Below are 21,557 nucleotides of genomic sequence, written 5' to 3' on the forward strand. Positions count from 1 at the left end.
CTCACTTCCATTGTGTATTGCAATCTTCGCTTATAATTATTCACACTGGGGGGGGGATTCTTTTTCTATATCCCAGAATTAGCACTCCAATGAAAGGTAACGCTCAGCTTAGTCATACGGTTTGGAAATGACACATTTCCAGTACATCTTTATAAATTACTATTTTCTGGATGTACTATCACTCATGGGAGTTTCTCATTTATACCAATAATAGATCCACCATAATCTACCAACATTATGTAGCTGTAAGGATCACAATGACCAGATATGCGACATAAATCCTTTATCTTCCCCTGACTCCACACTGCTATTGAGGTATCCCTGTTAGCCTGTTTGATCAGGTTGTGTGCTGATGCTGTGAGTGAGTGTGTGTGTGTGCATGTGAAGACCTAGCCATGCGTGACAACAGTAAATGACCACCTATCCATCACTGGCGCTAGGGCCTGAGATTACCATGAGCTCAGGCTTGGCACCAGCTGGACCAAAGCCTGGAAAAAGACAACTAGACAGTGCTCAATGCATAGACATATACAGTTCATCTACAGATATGTGGTAGAAGAGAGGAATGACACCTAGATTGCATTTAGCCTACCTCGTGTGATGTTTATTGAAGGGGTTTTAAATGGAATCATAAAAGTGTTGTGGGAAAACCCAGCTAAGAAATCCCCGAGGACTAGAAGAAAAAAAATCCCTCCACCTAATTTCTAGTTGTAAACAGGAGAGATCCTTACATTTTTCTCTCACCCTCTTTCTTATGTCTTGTCTCTTTCACTTTGCCTCTATCAGAATGTGGCTTTTGGTCTCTGACTTATATTGAGAAACCGGCAAGCTGCCACAGGAAGACAGTGTTCTATTGAGCAGTTGCGGTGGGTGGGCTGAAAACAAGAGAGTAAGAAGAACAGTAGTAACTGTAAACGTCTCCGAGTGTCCCACCCTGCTTAGCATGCGTCTAGACTGGCCTCTATGAGGCAGGCAGCAGTCATAACAAGGGATTGGGAGAGCAAACAGGGCTGTTTAGCGTAGTTAACCATTTGTCTATGGAGTCACAATCAAGAAACTAAACCTCTGCATTTAATTGGGGCTAAACAAGGAGCTCACAGTGCAGCATACAATTATGAGATATATGAGGAGACAGAGTTCTGACAGTGTGCCAGCATGCCCCAATGTGCCACACACCAGAAGACCATCTCACCAGATCGGCACTGGGCCAAGGCTGTTGGCCTACTTATGAGCCATTCTCTTGACAGTGCAAAGCCAAGAAAATCCACTCACACCCTTAAGCTAGTCTCTGAAACAATCCCACATTCAGGCCAGGAGGTTTCATTTTGGATCATCCATGATACCGTTTTTCAAATTGAGCACATCAGCCTTTAACACAATTGGATAAATGAGGAGATGAGGGTGCTTTAAGAGCAGAGTTGACTCAAAAATTGAGCAATCAACAAACACTATTCCTGGTTTGCAAGCAACCGTGCTCTCATTTTCCCCTTGTTACTCACTAAAGATGCCTTTGTTGACAATGTGAAAAGCTAGACGTGGTGATGACATTCCCAACATGACCTCAATCAAGCATTTTCATAGCCCGCAGGCACAAAACAATCCAACAAACTCGCAGAGAATCTCTTTACCCTCATTTCATAATGAATGCAATTATGTATATGTGGAAAATTGTTTCACTCCTCCAACTAGCTGTGGCTACAAGTCATTTGTTATTATTTAGAGCCAGTAGTTTCTCTGATCATCCACTGGGAGAGCTGGGGGAAAGCAGCACTGTCTTTAAGTCTGGGCTTACAAGCTTTGAGTCAGTTAAACCCCCATCAAGGTAAGCATTCTTTGGCCATTTTCACCTCCCCCAACCACACACTCACATTACTCTTTACACACAGAAAAGAAACAAATGTTTGTTGTGCTGTAGAGAAACCAGTGTTATTCAAATGCTGATTTTGAAAGGCCATCAACCTTTGAATGAATATCCTGCCATTATGGTAAACATTCTTACCACCTATAATGCCAGTGTGTGGCATTTGCTTAAATAAGCATCAAGATAAAAGGTTGATTAGTAAATCACATTAGGCTATCACTACCTGAGATGTCATGTCAGATGTACACGGACATAATCACAAAAGTCCTCTTTCGCTAACCAGCAGAGAAACATGTCATTCACCGTAAATCAATCATGTTCCTCAGTGACATCAATGGTCTTATTAGCAATGAAAATAGGAAATTAAAAAAGGAAAAGACAGGATGCTGAAAACCCAGGAGATTTGGAGTATGTTCTTCTTAAAAAGCATAAATAGTGTATCTGTTTTAAACGTTTCCATCCCTAGCTGAGGTTTCCCTTCACCCACAGGTTAACTTAAGCACTTAGCTAGCTCTCCACTGCCTGGGGGAAGAACTGTGCAATGAATGGAAAAGCAGGCCACATTTCTATCCAGGCCATCTTTATTGATCCTCAAAACCCCCTTCACAAAGACCATCCGCCCATCTTGACCACAAAAAAGGGGACAATATAAACAACCAATAAATAAGAATCTGCGTGATTAAGGCGGTTCTACATCTCCAATAGAACACAACAGTGTGGACATGTTGGAGTTATACAGCTTCATACAGTAAAAGCAGTAGATTTTTGAGAACATCACATCTAAAAAGGCAGCACTTTACCAAAAGATTTGGATGAGGCTCCCATTCAAATGAGATAACATTGTACTTCTATTGTGCCTGACTTATGATAGAAAACCCAGGCTCTCTTTTAGATGACCTTGTCATCTGAGCTTATTTAAATTCTAGGCCAAATAGAACGAGGAAAAAAAAAATCATGAGCAGAGAACTTAATTTAAATTGTCTCCCCTATCTTACTCTCAGAAAGAAAAAAAAACATTAAAACCACTTGGTTCCCAAAATGGAGATGGTGGTTATTCTTTATATCAGTTTTCTCAGATAGGAATAAATAAATACACCTTTGTACTGGTAAACTGTCATGGAGTCCAGGCTTGGAGGCTACACAGTGTCATAGCATTGTTCAGAGTGGCTTTTAAGAATTTCAGCATTTCTTTATTACATTCATGTCCAGGAAATGGGAAAAGTGGAACTCGGCCTTGAAGGCAGCCACCCTCTGGCCACTAGAACATGCAGGACTCGAGCACTGTGGGTTCCCTGTGGATATCCAGAGTTCTCTTCTGTGCACCCTGCTTGCCACAACTGGGCTTAGTTGTACAGGGAGGTGCTCAGGAAATAAAAAGTGAAGAGATGAGCACTCTTCATCCACCCTGGACAATTCTCACTCTTCTGTCTCCATTTGCACCCATTGGCAAATCGGGTCCTCTCAGCAACTAACGGTGCTGGGCTGCTGTTTGCTGACAAAGTCTGAGATGAAGTCAAACTCATTCTGGCCCAGGAAGAGTTCTGGCAGCTCCTGGACCCGATCCAAGCCAAGCTCCATGACCAGCGAGGTCAGAACCTCCTCGTCAATCATATCTGCGTCCATGCCGTTCAGGGCCAGTGCCGGCCCGGCCATGTGCTGCATGTTAGCCAACTGGGCTGGGTTCATGCGGTACTGGGCCGCGGGCCCCATGTGGTTCCCACCCATAGGCCCCAGTGGGTGTCCATGATACTGGGTGTTTAGTTTTTGCAGCTGCATGCTGGCCATGAGCTGCTGGGACGTTAACCCTCCATTCATGAACTGCTGTTGCTGTTGCGGGTGCTGTTGCTGCTGCTGCGGGTGCTGTTGCTGCTGCTGCTGCTGCGGGTGCTGTTGCTGCTGCTGCTGCTGCTGCGGGTGCTGTTGCTGCTGCTGCGGGTGCTGCTGCTGCTGCTGGACTTGTTGCTGGTGCTGTTGTTGTTGGTGCTGCTGTGGATGCATGTGATGCTGCTGTGGGTGATGCTGTTGCTGCTGGGGCGGGCCATTATACATCATGTTACCAGATGTCATCTGGTGGTGACCCATCTGGCCCCCATTCAGTTGTCCATTCATGGGTCCACCCACCATGCCCTGTCGCTGCCTCATGGCGGTCTCCATGTTGGCCTGGGCACCACCATAGTGCATCATCTGGCCATTGGGCAGCGCGCGCATGCCCTGCTGGTTGGGATGCTGCTGGTGACCTGCCTGCAGGCCACCGTTCATGCCCATCCTGTAGCCGTGGATACTGGCGCCCGCTGAGCTGTGATTCATGGGCATCATGAGATGGTCTGCCATGCCTCCTGTCTATGAAAATAGAGGAGACACTGTTAGAACATCGCAAAGGGCAGACAAGATGTTTGGAAGCAGTAAAAACATTTTATGGGGAGGTGCAGCTGGATCAATGCTGACATGAGCATATGTAGCGGTCCATTTGAACCAGTATCACTATTAAGATACACAGCCATTGTGTTGACGGTGTCATGTGTAGTACAAGAAATTGTACATTGCTGTGGCTAAAACCAATTGCATTCCCAGCCAACTGACTCCTCTTACAGTGACCACACAATTCATTTCACTGAAAACACAGACAATTGTCCTTGTAATGTCACAATTCCACCTCTCAAGTTAAACCAACGAAACGCTTCCGTAAAAAAAAAAAAAAAGAAGAAAATCTGCACGCTAGTTTTGCCAACACTGAAAATCTTGCTCGTGTGTTTAGTCCTCCTAAAGCCTCCCCTCTTTGTGCCAAGGAATGGACGCCCAGGTCGGAATTACAGGTTAACATACATTGTTTGGGTGCGTTTTAGATGCGGATAATTCATGCACGAAGGGATCGACAAAACGGAGGAAAAATGCGTGCATCGCGTAATGCATTGCTTAAATCCCATCCATGTTGCATGCCAGCTGAGGCAGACAAATCTGTTACATTTTACGCACGTAAGGTTGCAACAAAGAACACTGACATCATGCAACATCACCCAACAGCTGAATCACCACATTTCTAACAAGGCATACATTCAACAAAGGCTTCGGTTTTCTCCGACTACCATGTGCCGATTTGTTTAAATGTTGGTATTCAATAACCTTGTACACTGTAGCCTAATATTATCAATTTGGTTATAATCTCGAGTTTGAAAGAAGGGAATGCAAACAATGGAGCAGCAGCCCCGGAGACCACCACAGACCAAAACCCCAATTTCTCCAACAAATAAATCCGATAAAATCACTTACCCGTATCCGCTACGTTTTCACAAAGTTGCGCGACTTTGCTTCGGCTCCGTCTATTTAAACAGTTTTCCTCTGTAAGGCAAAGCTCCTCTGAATTACAGTATATATTCCACAGGGTTACGCTTCATGCTCAAGCGGGGACGGTGTGCACAAAGACTGCCGCATCAGATCTTGAAACGACTGCCTATTTTCTGGGTCAACTCAGGGATTATGTACATCTAAAAAGCTCAGAGGAAGGCACTCGGGGAGAGGTGGAGCCTCGGTCCTGCCTCTTCTTTGTTCCTATTGGCCCTACTTAATATAATTGTGCATGGGCGTAGAAAAAAAGGGGCTGTTCGAGAGCTGTGACACAGTAGCCAAATTAAATACCCTCCTCCCCACTGTTTCTTTTTTAAAGAAAATTTGGACATCTTGTATGTCTTCATAACTGCTGCTGTTGTGATTGAATAATAACAATTATAGACAGACAGACAGACAGACAGATAGATAGATAGATAGATAGGAATATTATTGACATATTTATTTCTTTTATGCATGTATGTAGGAGTAAGCATGTTTGCTCTTATCTGCCTGTGTGTGTCAGACAGCATAACATTAGTGTATATGTGGCCTATGTGTAGCAAGAGTGTTGCCCCTGGTATGTGCATGTACACTTCATTTCTAAGATCACTGTCGGTCCATGTGACCCACTAGTCTGCTGTGTGTTCGCCTCAGTGAGGCAGTGGAGGGTGGGCAGAGGAATGTAGCCTGTGTGCTATTCTAGGCCACACTAGCTGCAGCGGCAGTGTAACTACTGCTGTGCATGGATGTGCGTTTGACTGGTTTACGTGTATGGACTGTGGATGCAGGCGTGTGTATGTGTGTATGTTTCCGTGTGTGTATGTGTGTGTGTTTGAGTGTGTACCTCCACTCTGCAGATGCACACGTCTCTTGATTGCCCACTTCAGAACAACGACCTCTTGCCTGCAATTGCAAATGAATGGCACCACTTTGGAAGAGCAAGCCAATCTATTGTCCTAGGAATTCAACTATAAATGGGCAACCACTGGCAGGCGTTTTGTCATTGTTTGACATTGTCCAGCCGCTTTAAGCTAGTGTTAATAAGCCACTCCCAGGTATGGGTTCTCTCTGAAAAACTCACCCAGCCAGTCAGTTCAAACAAAACACACAATCAACATATGTTTCTGTTGTGCTGTGAGGATCACTCTTTTAGTAGAGTGTCTTCTGAGCAAGGTTACTGCAGCCTGTGATAATATGACAAACACACATTTTAAAATGCATCAAAACAATCCTTATTGTCATCCCAGGGCCAAAAGCTCCTAATGGTGTCATTTGCATTAGAGAGCGCAGGCAATGTGTCCAAACCTTATGGAGCTCACAATCACATCACTGCGTCTGTTTAAAACCCAAGATATTTGCATATAATCGCAATCAGCAATGATTGTAGTGGAAGATATGCATTTTGTAATTATATATCCATTGAAAAGACTTGCATGGTTGTAATTAGATAGAGGATACACTGCAGTTATATTCCTTAAAGGCTGTTTTCTGTATATTGTGTATCTTTTACTTTCTCTGGCTGCGGTCTATGGTTTGCTAGAGTCTCCACACACCTTGCTTTGAGCCATTTATTGACTTTCGTACTATGCTTTGGTGTGTGTGTGTGTTTGTGTTATTCCAGGGATAAAGAGCAAGAGAGAGAGAAAGAGTTAATGTGACTGTGTTTATAGGAGCAATAGGCTGGAAGTGTTGCTTCCATTCCCAGCTTGGACACACCCCTGTACCACACTGTAAAACATGCAATAAAAATGATGCAGTTGCAGGATCGGTTCATTTCATACAGGTTTCACGCTCTAAAAGGGGTCTAAAGAATTAACAGCTTAGCTTCACTTATTTGTGTTCTCAGCTAATCAGTATGACTATAAGCTTTACCAACCTTTGATGAGCTCCCCCTATGAAAGACCTCAACATTCCTCATTGACTCTTCTTTAGTGACAACAGACAATAACGTAGCTAATAACTGCTTTGTCAGATCGCTGTGTACAGCTCAGCCTACTCTGTCTGTGCATGATCTGCCTATAACACCCTGCATGTAATTCCCACTGTTTGAGGTGACTGCACTAACTCCAACAACCTTCCTAGCTGTTATGAAGTTGGCCATAAAGATCACAAAACATCTAGCTTCCGCTTCCAGGCCCAGACTTTGAGGGAGCCAACAGATTTACAACAGAAATGTAGAGGCCAATTTTTATTGTTCCTCAACAGGGTCTTGGAGTGTGTGGAGAGCCCCCCCGGAGCAAAGGCACTCACTGGAGTGTACTGGAGTGGAAGTCTGATGTTCTGCACAGAGGAATTGGCTGCAGGATGATGTGTTTACTACCAGCGTTATCCCCGGTTCTGCAAGTTGGTAGAGGAGACACTTATAGGAGCTCAACACCCAAAACCGAAGAACAAGAAAATGGTGGAAGTTCTTACATGTGGCATCCAGCCAACATACCAACTCTGTTTGGTGGGTACCTGTTGGACCCTTCTGCACAGCATCTCTTTCTGAAACTTATCTGAAGTAGGCCTTCCTAATACGTTATACACTTAAATTACAATGCAAGTACTTTTTGCAACACTTTATCCTAAATCCTGTATGTTCATGATAGTATTTGAAGTTCAGACAGCCTGCGTCGGCCTTACGGCGGTCTGGCAAAAACGCCGGTCTTTCCATTCATTTTGTATGGGGGTAGTGCGTTGGGGGTTGCCGCGGGGGGCACTCCAAAATTGCAGCAGGCCTGCAGCAAAAGTTGAGACAGACTCAACTTTTGAAGAAACGCAACCCCACGTCACACTGTTGGCCAATCATGCACCCGGAGATCAGACTTGTGTGTTTTGAGCTATAGTTTGAGGCGGTGTGAAAATCCCGTACAGTAAACAGGAAACATCACTGCCTTTATCGCTGCCACAAGAAAGTTTTAAAACACTATGAGGGTAAAAAACGAAACATAAGCACTGAACTGCCCGGGAGTTTGTGTAATAGCTGAATGTTTCCTTAAACAACAAAAAACTTGTGTCTCGCTTGTCTCTTTTCTTTCTTTCTTTCTCTCTCTCCTGTGAAAAAAAGCTGCCTTCAAGTGCGGTCGGGAACGTCGAAATCTGTAATTGTTAAATATAAAGTCGACGTGTGCTTTGTTGGGGGGTTTAAGAACACAACACACGTCACACAAATAGGCCGTTTCATTGACACTCCCCCCGCCGCACCACCCTGCGAAAAATCGTGGATTGCTTTTTTTGGTGTGAATGCCCCGTCAGGCCTGTAGCTGTGTGACACCACTTTCTGTGTCTGTAGTATGAGAAAAATGACTTATCCTGTGTCTACAGAAGAACAGATGGTCAAACTGATAGGCAGCACTATGCGCTACAGTAATCATCTACCAGTGAAGACTGAACTGATCACACAAGTAATCTTTAATCTCTGTCACCATCAACTGAAACCAGCTGACTCAATTCTGCCTACCTACTAATCCTCCCAACACTGTCTCTGCCAGTAATTATTGCCAATGTTAGCGATGTATAGAGCCTCATGGCTGGTACAGACATGTGCGTTTATAGAGGTGGAGCCATAGGGCTGAGTACTCAGGAAGTGCTGCCACATCCTGAAAATAAATCGGTTTCACTTGCATCACTGGATTGCCAGTATGACCATTCCTGATATACAATATGTTGGCTCATCTCAGATAAAACAAATACTCACTGTATGTGTTATGTGCACATGGTGTGCCAGAAGGTAATTGAAATATAAATCATTTAAACTACTTGTTTCTGCTGCCTCTAATTGTAAAAAATCATACATTTAAGCCTTTTCAGTAGTGGCATTTACAGGAGTCATCCAGGCTAACACAATCACCTAAATAGTTGCAACATAACACATTTTTAAAAACATCCCAGAAGTTTGCTCTCGATCTTTCTAAACTCAAGACATGAATTAATTATGAATCACATTCAACCTATTTTGTTATTATTGCTACACAGCATTAACAGGAATGGACACTGTCACTGTATTCACCAGGACAAAGTGTGTACATTTCCCCTGAGATGTGAAACCAAAAGTCAGTTTGCCTCTCTCTCAGTGTGGGGGAGGGTTGTTATTGTTCTGGTAAATGAGAGAGTCTCTATAAATACTCCCAAGGCTTCCTTCTCCAACTCAACCACCAATCAACAGTCCCTGTTCAGCCGAGCAGCTGAGGGAGAGCAATAAGCCTGAGTCAAGGCTAACGGGGGAGGGTCTGACTCAAACATGCTGTGGTGGAGAAGTAGGTAAGGGACTTTGGAAGTGAGGGAGGGGGAGAAACCTGGTAACTGCCACTCACGTAACTGAGGCCATAAGTGGGGGTGAGGCTTGGGTGAAAGTGGTGGGGTGGGGGGGTGGTTGGAACGTACCACATTAAAGCAGCTTTCCAATTTTTCTGATTGTTCCATGTGAAGTTAAATTAACATTTTTTTCTACAAAAACAACTTTGGTCTGTCACTGTTTGACAGTGATACACTTGATTGGCTTGTTTTTTACGCACTTATTTCGTGCCACTTGAAAAGCCAGAGTAGGCTTGATCTCCATATGACTTCTAACAAACTACAAATTAAAAAGATCCAAAAATATAGTTGGTGAGAATGGGCTCATAGTTTGTCTGTGTGGAGAAAATTAGGTCAGTCCTGTTGGGCTGGGCAATATAATTGAAATGAATATCACAATATTAATAAGATTTCCTTTCCAATATCTGTCTGCAGCTGTGTTCCACTGGTATTACATAGCACAAAACTTCACACGTGTAAAACTACATTTTCAATAAAAAATGTTTTAGTTTCATTACAGCTTGGTCGAATGTATTGATTTGGACAATAGATTTATGTGAAATATTAGCATGGTAAAATGATGTCGTCACAATATGATTCCGCTGAGAGGTGATACATAGTAACATTAAATTATTATTATTGTCCAGACCCACATTCATGCAAGTAAAGGGAGGGGGCTCTCATCGAACCAGTAGTCCGACCGTGTTGGAAGGCAAAAGTGTTTAAGTGGTTCTGAACAGGAACACCTTAAGGCTTTAACACTTGGTTTTGGTCTCCCTCTAAGAAATGCGTGCTGCATGGTACGGCACGGCTCGACTCGTATGGAACTGTTCTTTTTGGGTTTTCCATTGGGAAAGTTGTGAATAGTACCTGGTATTTTTTTGGTACAACCTCGGTCGAGGTTCCAAGCGAGCTGAGCCGATACTGCAGACAGCTGATTGGTCAGAGAGAATCCCAATAGAATCGGTACTTGCATAACACTGGACTGCACAAAGTTTTTTATTCTCTCGACCCAGTTTTTTTTAAATGGCAGACTGCAAAACCACGGCGTGGTCAACTGACAAAGTACAGACGTTCCTCTGTTTGGTTGCAGATAAAGCGATGAAGCGCGAGAACACATTGTGTTTGTGTCACATAGAAGATGATGTCATGGCAATTTCACACGGCATCGCTACAACAATCAGCTAAGAATCCTGCCTACATTGATGTAGTACTATCCGCAGTGGAAAACAAAACTGAGAAAAGTACCTGGTACCAAAGGCGAGTCGAGCCAAGCCAAGCCAAACTATGCAGTGGTAATTCAGAATAAGTAATGCAGGGTTTGAATGTCTTTATCAAGCTCTCTTTTGTCATTCGTCATGCAACTACTTACAACTTACTTGCTACTTACTGTACAACCAAGCACAACACCATGATTGCCTCAGAGGAGAGACTGATTATGTGCTGTTATTGCCATTTGTTTCATTCATTCTGCATTCTCCAACCCCTCCCCTCTATCAAAGTTTGGCGATTCAGAATTAACTCTTTTCCCTTTAGACATAGTCAGATGACATGTCCTATGACTTTGTTGAAGCAAACTGAGGGCCGCTTTTTTTTGAGGAACGCTTTTGTGCCCACTTCAGGCGTATTTGTTTCGTAACGTGCGCGTAAAAGCATGGCGAGGTATGTACAAACAGGCCGCACTGAGGTAAAAGCGCAGACTGCCTGTCGCGGGAACTGAAAATGGCAAATTGAGCTTTTCCGTGTCATGCATATGCATTCACGGGACGGTCAAGGGGAAAGTGGGAGTTCCCATAAAGAGATGGGAGGGGAAGCGTAAAGTGCGCCTAATTATGTATTCCGCGGTATGTACAAAAACCTAATTATATCTCTTAAAAGCAGGTGTAAACATGGAAGTGGGTTTCCTCGCATATGCCTCTTGGTGAAATGGCAGCAGTAATCCGAGCAAGACGAAGACATAGGCCAAGGAGACGAGCTGAAAGGAATTTTGCCACAAAGATCACACTTTTTCAGTTGAGTGAACACAAAATCATTAAGCGTTACAGATTAAGCAGCCATGCAATATTGCAGTTACTGACTCAGTGTTCACATTCCATTCCAGCAGTTGTTAAACTCCTCGCTACATTACAAATATTGGAATCAGGATCATATCAAACAGTCATAGCATCAGCAATGGGAATATCGCACTCAGCCATATCATAGCACCTGTACTTAACGCTTTGCTACAGCGCAATTTACAGTATAGTGGGCAGAGAAAGGCGCTGATTACCCGATGAACTGCAGGTTTGGTAAATACGACGTACGAAGTATCACAGCGTGCGCTTTCTGCAGGTTGGCCATGGCGCTGATGACGCTACATTCGCAAATGTACGTATATCTGGCCCTGAGGCCTTTAGTAGAGAAGAGTTGTCTTAATGTCTTAAAGAACGCTGAAAAAGTCGAGACCATAAAGGGATTTCTGAGACACCAGATAACAACTGAAATAACTTCCCTACTTCAGCTGAGAATTCTTAGCGTACTTATCATAAGCTTAATGCTTGCAGGTGTTCACACACCCCAACGCTGACTTAATGCAAGCTATACAAATACGACTGGAGTTGACTCCCTGGTTTCATATATCCAATTTTGGCTCATTACCAAGCAATGCCATTCATTCACAGTCAGCACCACAAGCCCACTGCCTGCATTTCCAAGCAACATCATTCTTCAGCATTTACTAGCCTGAGGGATCATTGTCGACACAAACACTAATCATGTCCCCTTCACTGCACTTCCTGCCTTACAGCCACTGATGACGTTTCCAGTTACCTTCAGGAACATGAACATGCATGGCAGGAGTGCAGGGGAAACACAGCCTGGATGGACAACAAGAGCCAATACAACCTGTCAAACAAGTAGCTATATGGAAAGAGGGAGAGAGTGAGAGAACACAGTGACGATGTGAAGAATGACCTATTAATCATTCATTATCTCCCAGCACTGTTAATGAGGTGAAGACTCTTAAATAATTAGCAATGTGACTGAAGCATATTTCCATAGCAGTAGCCTGAGGACATGGAGGCCATTGGGGACAAGTGTGGAAGGGAATATGGGATGCACCAGGCACAAAAAAAGAACAGCCCCCACACCAGCTTAGCAAACAATAACTATCCTGATAGGGGGCTCTGGGAGGCATGGACAGAGAGATAGAGATAGACCGAAGAGAAGAGAGATAGTGGAGCTATACGCAATATTGAGACAAGGATGAGCCATAGAGGAAATAACACATTGAAATAGTTATGTCTATATGTAGTGGGCGTTTAAGTTGTTCACCCAGCAGCCTTCATTATCCGTCTGTCTCATTTCAAGAGGGGCAGGCCAGGGCCTTCAGGCTTTTCTAACACACAAGTCAACGGGGAGCTGCGGCCGGCTAGCACCCCAGCCTGCCATGGGCCTATTCATCTTGCACAAAACACACAAAAGAGCAGACCATGAGCCACATTCTTGACATCCAACCTCATCACCCCCACTACCCTCCCACCCCCGGGCTTGACTAGCGCCCCTCCCCCAGTGCCTCACACCAGGCAGGGTAGACAGGAGCTGCTATGCTACACTACCTAACTGGCTGGCTGGCTGGTTGGAGTTGTTTGGTGGAGGAAGGGATGCATGGAGGGAAGGGAGGGTGTGGGAGAGAGGGGGCAGGGATGTTTTCTCTTTAGTCAGCTAATTGACTCACAGATGTCAGGAGGAGTCGGGTTTGTGGCGGGGCTAAAGCACCGGGTGACACTTTTCCCTCCACAAACAAACATAACACCCATGCATGTGACGCAGGAAAATATTGTTCACACACCTGCACACATGCATGCACATGTCTGTTCTCTCTCTCTCTCACACACACACACACACACACACACACACACACACACACACACACACACACACACACACCTCTTCAGTAAACAGATATGTCTCTGTGTTGTACAGGGGGATTGGGGGTTTGCTTTTTTCATTCATCCAAAATAAATCTTAAGGTATAAATATGACAGTGAGCTGTAAGGAAGTTCTGACTGTAGCTCAGCCCCACATAAACACCAGGACAACAGCCTTTTGTGGACAATAACAATCTGGATTGGTCTGGGCATACTTTCATTTTTCAGTTTGCCATCTGGGGAGCCTCTTTGGCTGTCAAGCTAAAACAGGTCTCATCTACTGATACATCGGTGCAATAACACTTGAGGCAGTTCAAACGCTGTACAATCTATGATATGACCTATTTTCACGCCAAGGTTTCATGTCATGCCATGTTTGCACACTGCAGTTTCATCTCCTACATGTATGCACTGCAGAATTCTCTGAACACCCAAACCACTGACAGCTGTGTATTTGTGTGTGTGCATCTGTCATCATGTTCATGTGTTTGTGTGTTCCAACTAGACTGCTAAACAGCTGAGCCCAAATTGAAAGTCAGTGCTGTCATTCCCTATATTTACCAAATGACTCACTCACAGCAGAAATCTGTTTGGACACACAGTTAGTATTCAAGCAGTTGGTTACAACATCGTTGACAGCAGCAAAATAATTAGGAGGGGAAGTGTCGGTGAATAAGGAAAATATTGGCAAATTACAATGGTGGACTGCTCATACACTACAAAAACATGGTAGAATAGGCTACCTTTGGTCTCTGGGGCGGTGATTAAAGAATAGCCAAGCTCTAAAAGGCATAATGCTGCATCTCTTGGAGTTTATTTAGTTGAGAGATCTGTACATTTTCAGAGATATTTATCCTCCAGAGGGACATTCAGGAGAGCAATCATCCTGTACTACCAAGAAAACACAAATCATGCATTATTGAGTCCCCCTAAAAGCTGTGTGCCTGGGTGAAGTTCCCTCTGTGGCATTTGTCCATTGGTCTTCCCATCATGAGGTCTGTTAATGTTGAAGCCACATCCCACTCCTACCCGGGCCGGGCGCTGACAGCTAGACGTCCCCTCCAGGAAACAGCTAGTTCTCCTTCCTGACCGGGGAGCCCTATCTGTGTTACACCACCATCGCTTCTAAATGTTGAGCAATGTCCTGGTGAGCACATGTCTAAGTGTACATATGCTGTACATACACATGCACAGGCTTCAGCATAGACATATAAACACACACACACACACACACACACACACACACACACACACACACACACACACACACACACACACACACACAGGCCAATCCACTGGCCGCTAGAGCTGTCTATAGTCTGTCTGTCTTCTTCCTGTTTTTCCACTCACCCACACTGTTGTCACTCTGGCCAGGAAGCTGTGGGAGAGATACGCATGACAAAGTCTCTCTTTATTAAATTGGCAGAGTGTCTGTAGTGCTTTTGGAGTCTGTGTGTGTGTGTGTTTGAGAGAAAGAGAGAGAGAGACAGAGAGAGAAGTAGAGCTAGCACTAGAGAGATGGGGGTGGGGACCTAAACCAAGGGCTAGAGGCTAATCCAAGATCCACTCTAGGCTCATCCCTGGATATTGCTGTTTGAAACCATGAATCAAGAACAGATAATACAGAATAAAAACCAAAAGGCCCCTGTCATATATCCATAACAATATTCATCCACTGTAAGAAACTGTCAAATAACATTTTCAGATACTGATTTAATAAATACTTGAACTGCATGTTCAAACATTTTGGTAATTATCCAGTGAATATAATATGCACAGTGCAGTTATAAATTAACTATTATCTACAACAGTCAGAAGCAGAGAGTAGCATAACAGAGAACTCATAGACAGTTAATTTCAGTGGAATTATCGCGATCAGATTTGCTCATGGAGGCAAACTAAACTGGAGCTGAGCATTTATTTTATTTTTTTTTACAGTTTCACTTTGGTGGACTTGAATTTGCGGCGATGACCACTACGTAGAGCTCAACAGTGACCACACACTTTTTGAAGTGCTCCGGTTCTGGGAGTGATTTTCCCTATTCAATTGCTCCATGTTTCAGAAAATGCTTATATAAAGAGTTTTAAACCTGGAACCAAAAAAAAAACAAATACCAAATGAATTGTGAACATAAAAAAATTATGATTTGGTGTCCAAAAAAAACATTTTGAAACAGGATAAAAGGCAAAGGTACAAGACTGTGTACATAAACGATCATAGACTTCAGTGGTGGCAGCTCACTAGCGGTTCGCGGGTTTGCAGGTGCTTTGGCAGACCTTCCTCCACAGCGCTGCGGAGGAGGGTCTGGCTAGTCCACACAGCATTCCGGGATGGGAGAAAAACACTGGACTGGTTTGTTGGCATTTCTTTAAACCAATCACAATCGTCTTGGGTGTATCCGGCCTAAAAGAGTGAAATCCAGCGGAATATCCGTCGGCAACGGAGCAATCCCGGAAGTGGAACGTCGTGGATATAGACTACAGGTGCGGTAAACATTTTAATGGTAACAGGGAGCTCCACCAATCAGAGACTTCTCTGTTACGCTTAGGATTGTGGGTAGTGTAGTACTTCTCCATGACTGCGCAAATAAAACATAACATCGTTTCACAATCTTGTAGCTCATGGAAAGGTACCTTGGATGGTTAAGACATTATGGCTAATAATCAAAATCTGGATTCAGAAAATGAATGGGATTTTTTTCTTCTGGAATCACACTGTTAAGGTCTCACTGTACACTTAAGCTATAAAACTGTTTATTGTGGCTGAAAAAATATTTTCTTTAGACCAAAGAAGATTGCTCTGTGCAATAGGATCTGACATTTAATATAAAACATACTATATCTTGGCTGTTGGCCAAACCAAGTCACACATTTTGCATTTTGGCGGTGAAAGGGAATATTTGGAGCCATTGTGACATCTTGTTTTTTACTTAAGAGCAACTGAACGCTCAAATATTTATTGGCCATATATAGTTTTAACCTTTGTGTTAGTAATTTTCTGAACAGACTCTGGCTGTTAGAATATCACTGAGGCAAAATATTTTGTATTTGTATGAAACATCACATTCTTATTTCCATTTCTGCGAGCAGCAAACAGCTGTGTACAGTCTCCACGTCCATGTGCAGGAGATAACGACAGGGAGGACAGAGGACAAGATAAGACATTGTGCTCTGCGGTCAGGGAGTACGCCCTCCTCTCCCTCCTCCATTCAGCCTCCTCTCCTCTGTCCCTCTTATCTGCTGCCTCTGGCTTGTTCTCCGAGTGTTGCATGGTGTTTAGTCAGGGGAGAAAACAGCATGGGACTGGAACAAGTACAAGTGAACTCTGTTAAAAACATTCTCCAGACCACTCCTCTCATAGAAAAAGAAAGTTAATGATGCTTCGAAAATTCTTACTGCTGCACAACACATCGCTTTCACATTTTATGCAATGTCAAGTCAAGACAACTTTATTGTCATTTCTGAAATATTTGCCTGACATACAAAGGTATCGAAAATACGTTTCTCTCCGACCTACGGTGCAATAAGTGCAGGTACAACAAGGATAAAGATAAAAGATAAGTAATATACAATTAAAAAGATTTAAAAAAACATAAGTAATATATACAATACAGTAGATCAATTCTAAATCCATATGCTAATAAAAAACGAAGTAGAGTAAAGGCTGTTTGAGCTGCATGCTCATTTTTTAAATTGAAAACATTTGCCTGAAACATTTCAAACACGAAAACCCCTGAAAGTATGATGTACATTGTTAGTAATTTCGGATTATGGCAGTGTTACTGCAGCAATTTTATCTGGAATGTTTGCATGGGAAAAATGGCTGATTTATGACCAAAATAACATTTCACTGCACACGTTTGCTGGCTGGACTCATCTTTTATTACAACTTTCTACATTCCTCAGTACAGTGCGCATCAATGCACTTTAGCCTTTTCATTTCATTTTAAGGTGCCTAGTTCTACACCAGTGCATAATCACATTGTAGGCACCTGATCAACTTGTTTAGCCACTGCTTTAAAATTGGAATTAACATATCAACACACTGATGAAGACTGGGTGGCTGGAAACGTGCATTCCATTCATCAGTACTAATGCGTAATTGGTGGCTTTTTGTGGTATAGGTTTTTTATTTGCATTGTTTATAAGAATAATTTCTATCAGTTGTCTATTAGGTTGATTATGTGAATCGACCAAAAACACAGACTGTGTGTTTGCAGTTTGATCGGGTTTCTAGTATAATGTATGGTCAAGTTTAGTGCCAGTTGGCTACCTATTGAATTATTGTAACCATTATTTTACTCTTAATGACCGCTGAGGAGGTTAACCTGATTTACAATAGTGTTAAGTAACAAATACAGAACAGAGCTAGAACTTTAAAAACTAGAACAGCACTCTGAGAACGCAGACCTCTGCCAAGCCATGCCCTATCTCATGTGTTAATGCAGTGTGAATTTTCCTAGCTGGGAAGTCAGTTTTTTGATTATTCTGACACTACATGAATGTAGCACATCTCGCAATGTTAACGAAAGTGAAAATAAAATTGGTCCTAAATGCAATGGGTTCTTCTTTGGCCCACTCTAAACTTACTAAGTAAATATATCGATCATCTCTCAGTGCAGACATTGTGTGTCAGCCTTGTCTGAATATGGTCATCTGAATCTTAAATTTTCAGATATTTAAATTAATTAGAGTTTTCACATAACTTCGCCTGTGACAGTGTACACAAGCAGTGCTTCTGCTGTATGAAAACATGGAGATATTAGCTCATGTTGCAATTGCAACGATTACGACACATAGCATACTGTACATTTAAAATAAAAAATGAACCTTATGTTCAAATTCACTTTTCACTGAAACGCAACAGGGCCTGTAATCAATTCTGTGTGTGTTGTTTGTAAATGTTGCATTGGTCACACTCATCTGAGTGAAAAACAACAAGAAACTGTTTTCACCTGGGAATGAAAATGGAAAAGCTTTAGTTTATTTGACTGTAAAAAGAAAGAATGAAATAATTCCGCATTATCATTGACTTTTACCTTTTTCATCTTATTTATTAAATTATCACAAAACATGAATAAGTATCACAACTCTCCCATTCATAACAGCCAAGAGCCAACCACTGTAGGTATGTCAGTGTGCTTCTCAGTAGTAGATGATCATGGGATTGTGTGGAAAAAGTGACGTCAATACATACCCTCAAGAGTTCTTTACTGTCATAAGAGAAATTGTTTCAGGCAGTCAAGTGTTCAGAAATCATTACTGCTATTAATATGGAGCAAAACTATTTTGAACTACTGCAGTATGTACAGTATAGTATGTTTAAAATAATTATGGCTAATGGTGCCTCTACCAACCCTATCATTTTAACCTGAGAGATTCAATGGATGACTGGGTTTAGAGGAAATAACTCCTTACAGTGATTCATGTGGCTTGGCCAGGTCCTCCATCAGACGTTATTAGCCCATGAATGAATGAATGAATGAATGAATGAATGAAACCTTTATTGCCCCGAGGGGAATTTGGTTTGCACTCAAGGGAGCCACATTAAACATTAAGTACATACAGTAGTAAATAACCATAAACAATAAAACCCACACCAAACATCAACATAACAACATTGAAGACGTAGAGGATACACAAAACAGAACATAAAAAAACAACAATACAGCAATGGTGGTGACATGCATCATCAGTCTAATAGCTAAGATGAATCAATAAATAATTAAATAAATAATCAATAGTGCACCTTATAAAATGTCTATGTGCCTGTGTCTGATCTAGCCTGGTCTCACAGAATTCCGTGAAATGATCACAAACTGTTAACACCGCATTGCGTGGTGGTGGCACGGAATGTGTGAAAATTCTGTGTGGCCACCATGGAAAACAATGCCAATGTAAAGTCAATGACAAAATTACATAGCATTAAGAGCGACTATGGTAGCGAGTAGTATGAAAGCCCGAAAATCCGCGTACGGAGGCTGGTTGGGGTGGTGGATGGGTCAAAACACAGGACTTTCACCCAGGAGACCGGGGATTGTGTCCCGCGTGTCACGTTTCCTAAACCCAACCGTAAACGTCCCGTTCTTCTTTTCCTAAACCCAACCGTCCCGTTGTTGTCCCACGTCCCATTTTTGTTGTCCTAAACCCAACCATCCTGTTCTTCTTTTCCTAAACCCAATCGTCCCGTTGTTGTCCCACGTGTCATGGAAACGTAAGCCCACCCACAACCTTTTCCTTAACTTACGGCGCCGTGTTCATTTCACGGAATTCTTCCGTTGGCTCATCACGATTCCTTGAAACTGCCACAGATTTTGAGTTAAGGGGCCGTGTTCATTTCATGGAATTCTGTGAGATCAGGTTGAAAAAATCTCTCACTTGCAGTTTTAGAGACATGTCTGGAAGCAAATGTTTGCTAAATGGTCAGCAATCAGTCACTAGCAAAGACTTTTACAATTAACCAGTTTTACTTTTTGTTCCAGCTGGCTCAGAGAAAATGTTATGCAGGAGGTAAAATGACTTCACACCTGCAGTTGCATTTTGGGAGGTGTGAAGTTTATTCAAAAACTGGTAACACAAGGTCAGTTTGCCATTTCTGCCAAGGGGAAGAATACAAGTAGAAGCCATTCCCAAGTCCGCTTTAGTAACCAAGTGTTTAGTAACACTTCCTTGAAAAAAACTGTGATCGCCCTGTTGTGATGTGCCATTCTGCCATGAGGAACTGAAACACCTACACAAACCAAACAACACTGCTGATGTGTTAGAGCAATTTCAGAAACACTTTTTGAAATGTTTTGCAGTTTAGAGCTGTGAAAAACCACTGTTACAATGCTGCTGTTCTTTTTAATGTTTAATAAACATGCTTCCCTGCTGAATCATTACACATACACCATAAGAAGTGCAAAAAAGCAACAATAGTTGGATGATACAGAGTGGGACAAAGACATCCTTATTTGACTATGGCAGCATTTCAACTAAAGGAGCAGAGCATAGCTCGTTTCCATATCTTACCAAAAAGACAATGATGGCATTATCTCTGAAATAGGATGAGGTGCCACAAGCTGCCTCTTGTGGGGATTTCCTGGCGATGTGGTGATCAGGACACACACTTCCTTACACAAACATAAATACCATTGCCTATTTGATGGGCTTTGATGGACTTATATCCTGCTTCAGCCAGGTGGACATACACAACTCTCCTGCCTTATAAAAATGTGAGCCCATGACTGTTCAACTTGTGATGCATATAAGTCATGAACAAATTCAAAGGATGACAAGGGCAACTCAGAATTAGTCACAGTTGTCTCGATTCACAGGCTCCCCGTAAGTTATTCTCTTGTTCAGACATCAAGCTTTATGTGACTGATAAAGTCCCAGTTTCTGTACTCAATTGAGGAGCAGGAAGGCAGCATTTGACAAAGAACAAAATGAAGCCTGTAACTAGAAAAACACTTTTCTGTTATCTAGTCACGACAACTTTACTGTGACAACCAGGAGTGCCTTCCACATTAAGCTCTTTCACTGTCAGACAATTTCATCTCCAAAACTGGCAGCTGATTCAGTTTCTATAAGAGTTTTTTTGCAGCAATGAGGCAGTAGAAGAGCTACGGTTTACAGCAGCTTCCTTGGTTCAACTGAATTCAATACGGGATCAAATAAACAGCAGAGGAGTCTTTGTCAGTGTCTCCTTCTGACTCACTGCTTTGTTCCCTGTCATAATACAGCCGTACCTGGAGCCATCAAGGCTTTTCCAAATCCCTACAGCATGTATGGGAAGCTGTGGAAATCAATAAACTTCAAGTGCTAAATTGTTTGCAAGCCATTGATCGAGTAGAATCTACATCTCTGTTATTCAATCCGCTTAATAACAACCTATTATTGTTTCCCTTGCTTCAAATCCCAGAGTTTGAGTCCCCTTGCCTTGATTTGATTCCAAAGAGACAAATCGATTCCTCACTTGTTTTCCTTAGCTGACCTTTGCAGGTGTGAGGTTGAATTCATAACTGTGTGGGAATGTGTATCAATGAATGGTGGACACCTACACGTGAACCGCCATTGCTGGCCATCGTCATGTTTCTGGGGGTTGACAGTTTTAACTGTCCACAGACCTAAAACAGTTAAGTCAAATCAGTGTGACGGACCGCTGAATACACTTCATTCTGCCCGGCATGACATGACCTTTAGATACT

The 21,557-nt window shown here is 42.7% G+C and overlaps 1 protein-coding gene across 1 annotated transcript; it reads right to left on the reverse strand.

Annotated features, from left to right (window-relative positions):
• Window positions 1–2,424: 2,424 nt before the first annotated feature.
• Window positions 2,425–5,336, reverse strand: cited4b (Cbp/p300-interacting transactivator, with Glu/Asp-rich carboxy-terminal domain, 4b). Its single transcript, XM_078252460.1, has 2 exons — window positions 5,129–5,336; window positions 2,425–4,201 (listed from the first exon to the last, which is right to left on the reverse strand). Exon 2 carries the CDS (start codon window positions 4,190–4,192, stop codon window positions 3,323–3,325), a length of 870 nt encoding a protein of 289 aa, XP_078108586.1. The 5' UTR covers window positions 4,193–4,201; window positions 5,129–5,336; the 3' UTR covers window positions 2,425–3,322.
• Between the last annotated feature and the right edge of the window lie 16,221 nt (window positions 5,337–21,557).

The sequence above is a fragment of the Sander vitreus genome, chromosome 6 (genome assembly GCF_031162955.1).
Source record: "Sander vitreus isolate 19-12246 chromosome 6, sanVit1, whole genome shotgun sequence".
NCBI lineage: Eukaryota > Metazoa > Chordata > Actinopteri > Perciformes > Percidae > Sander > Sander vitreus.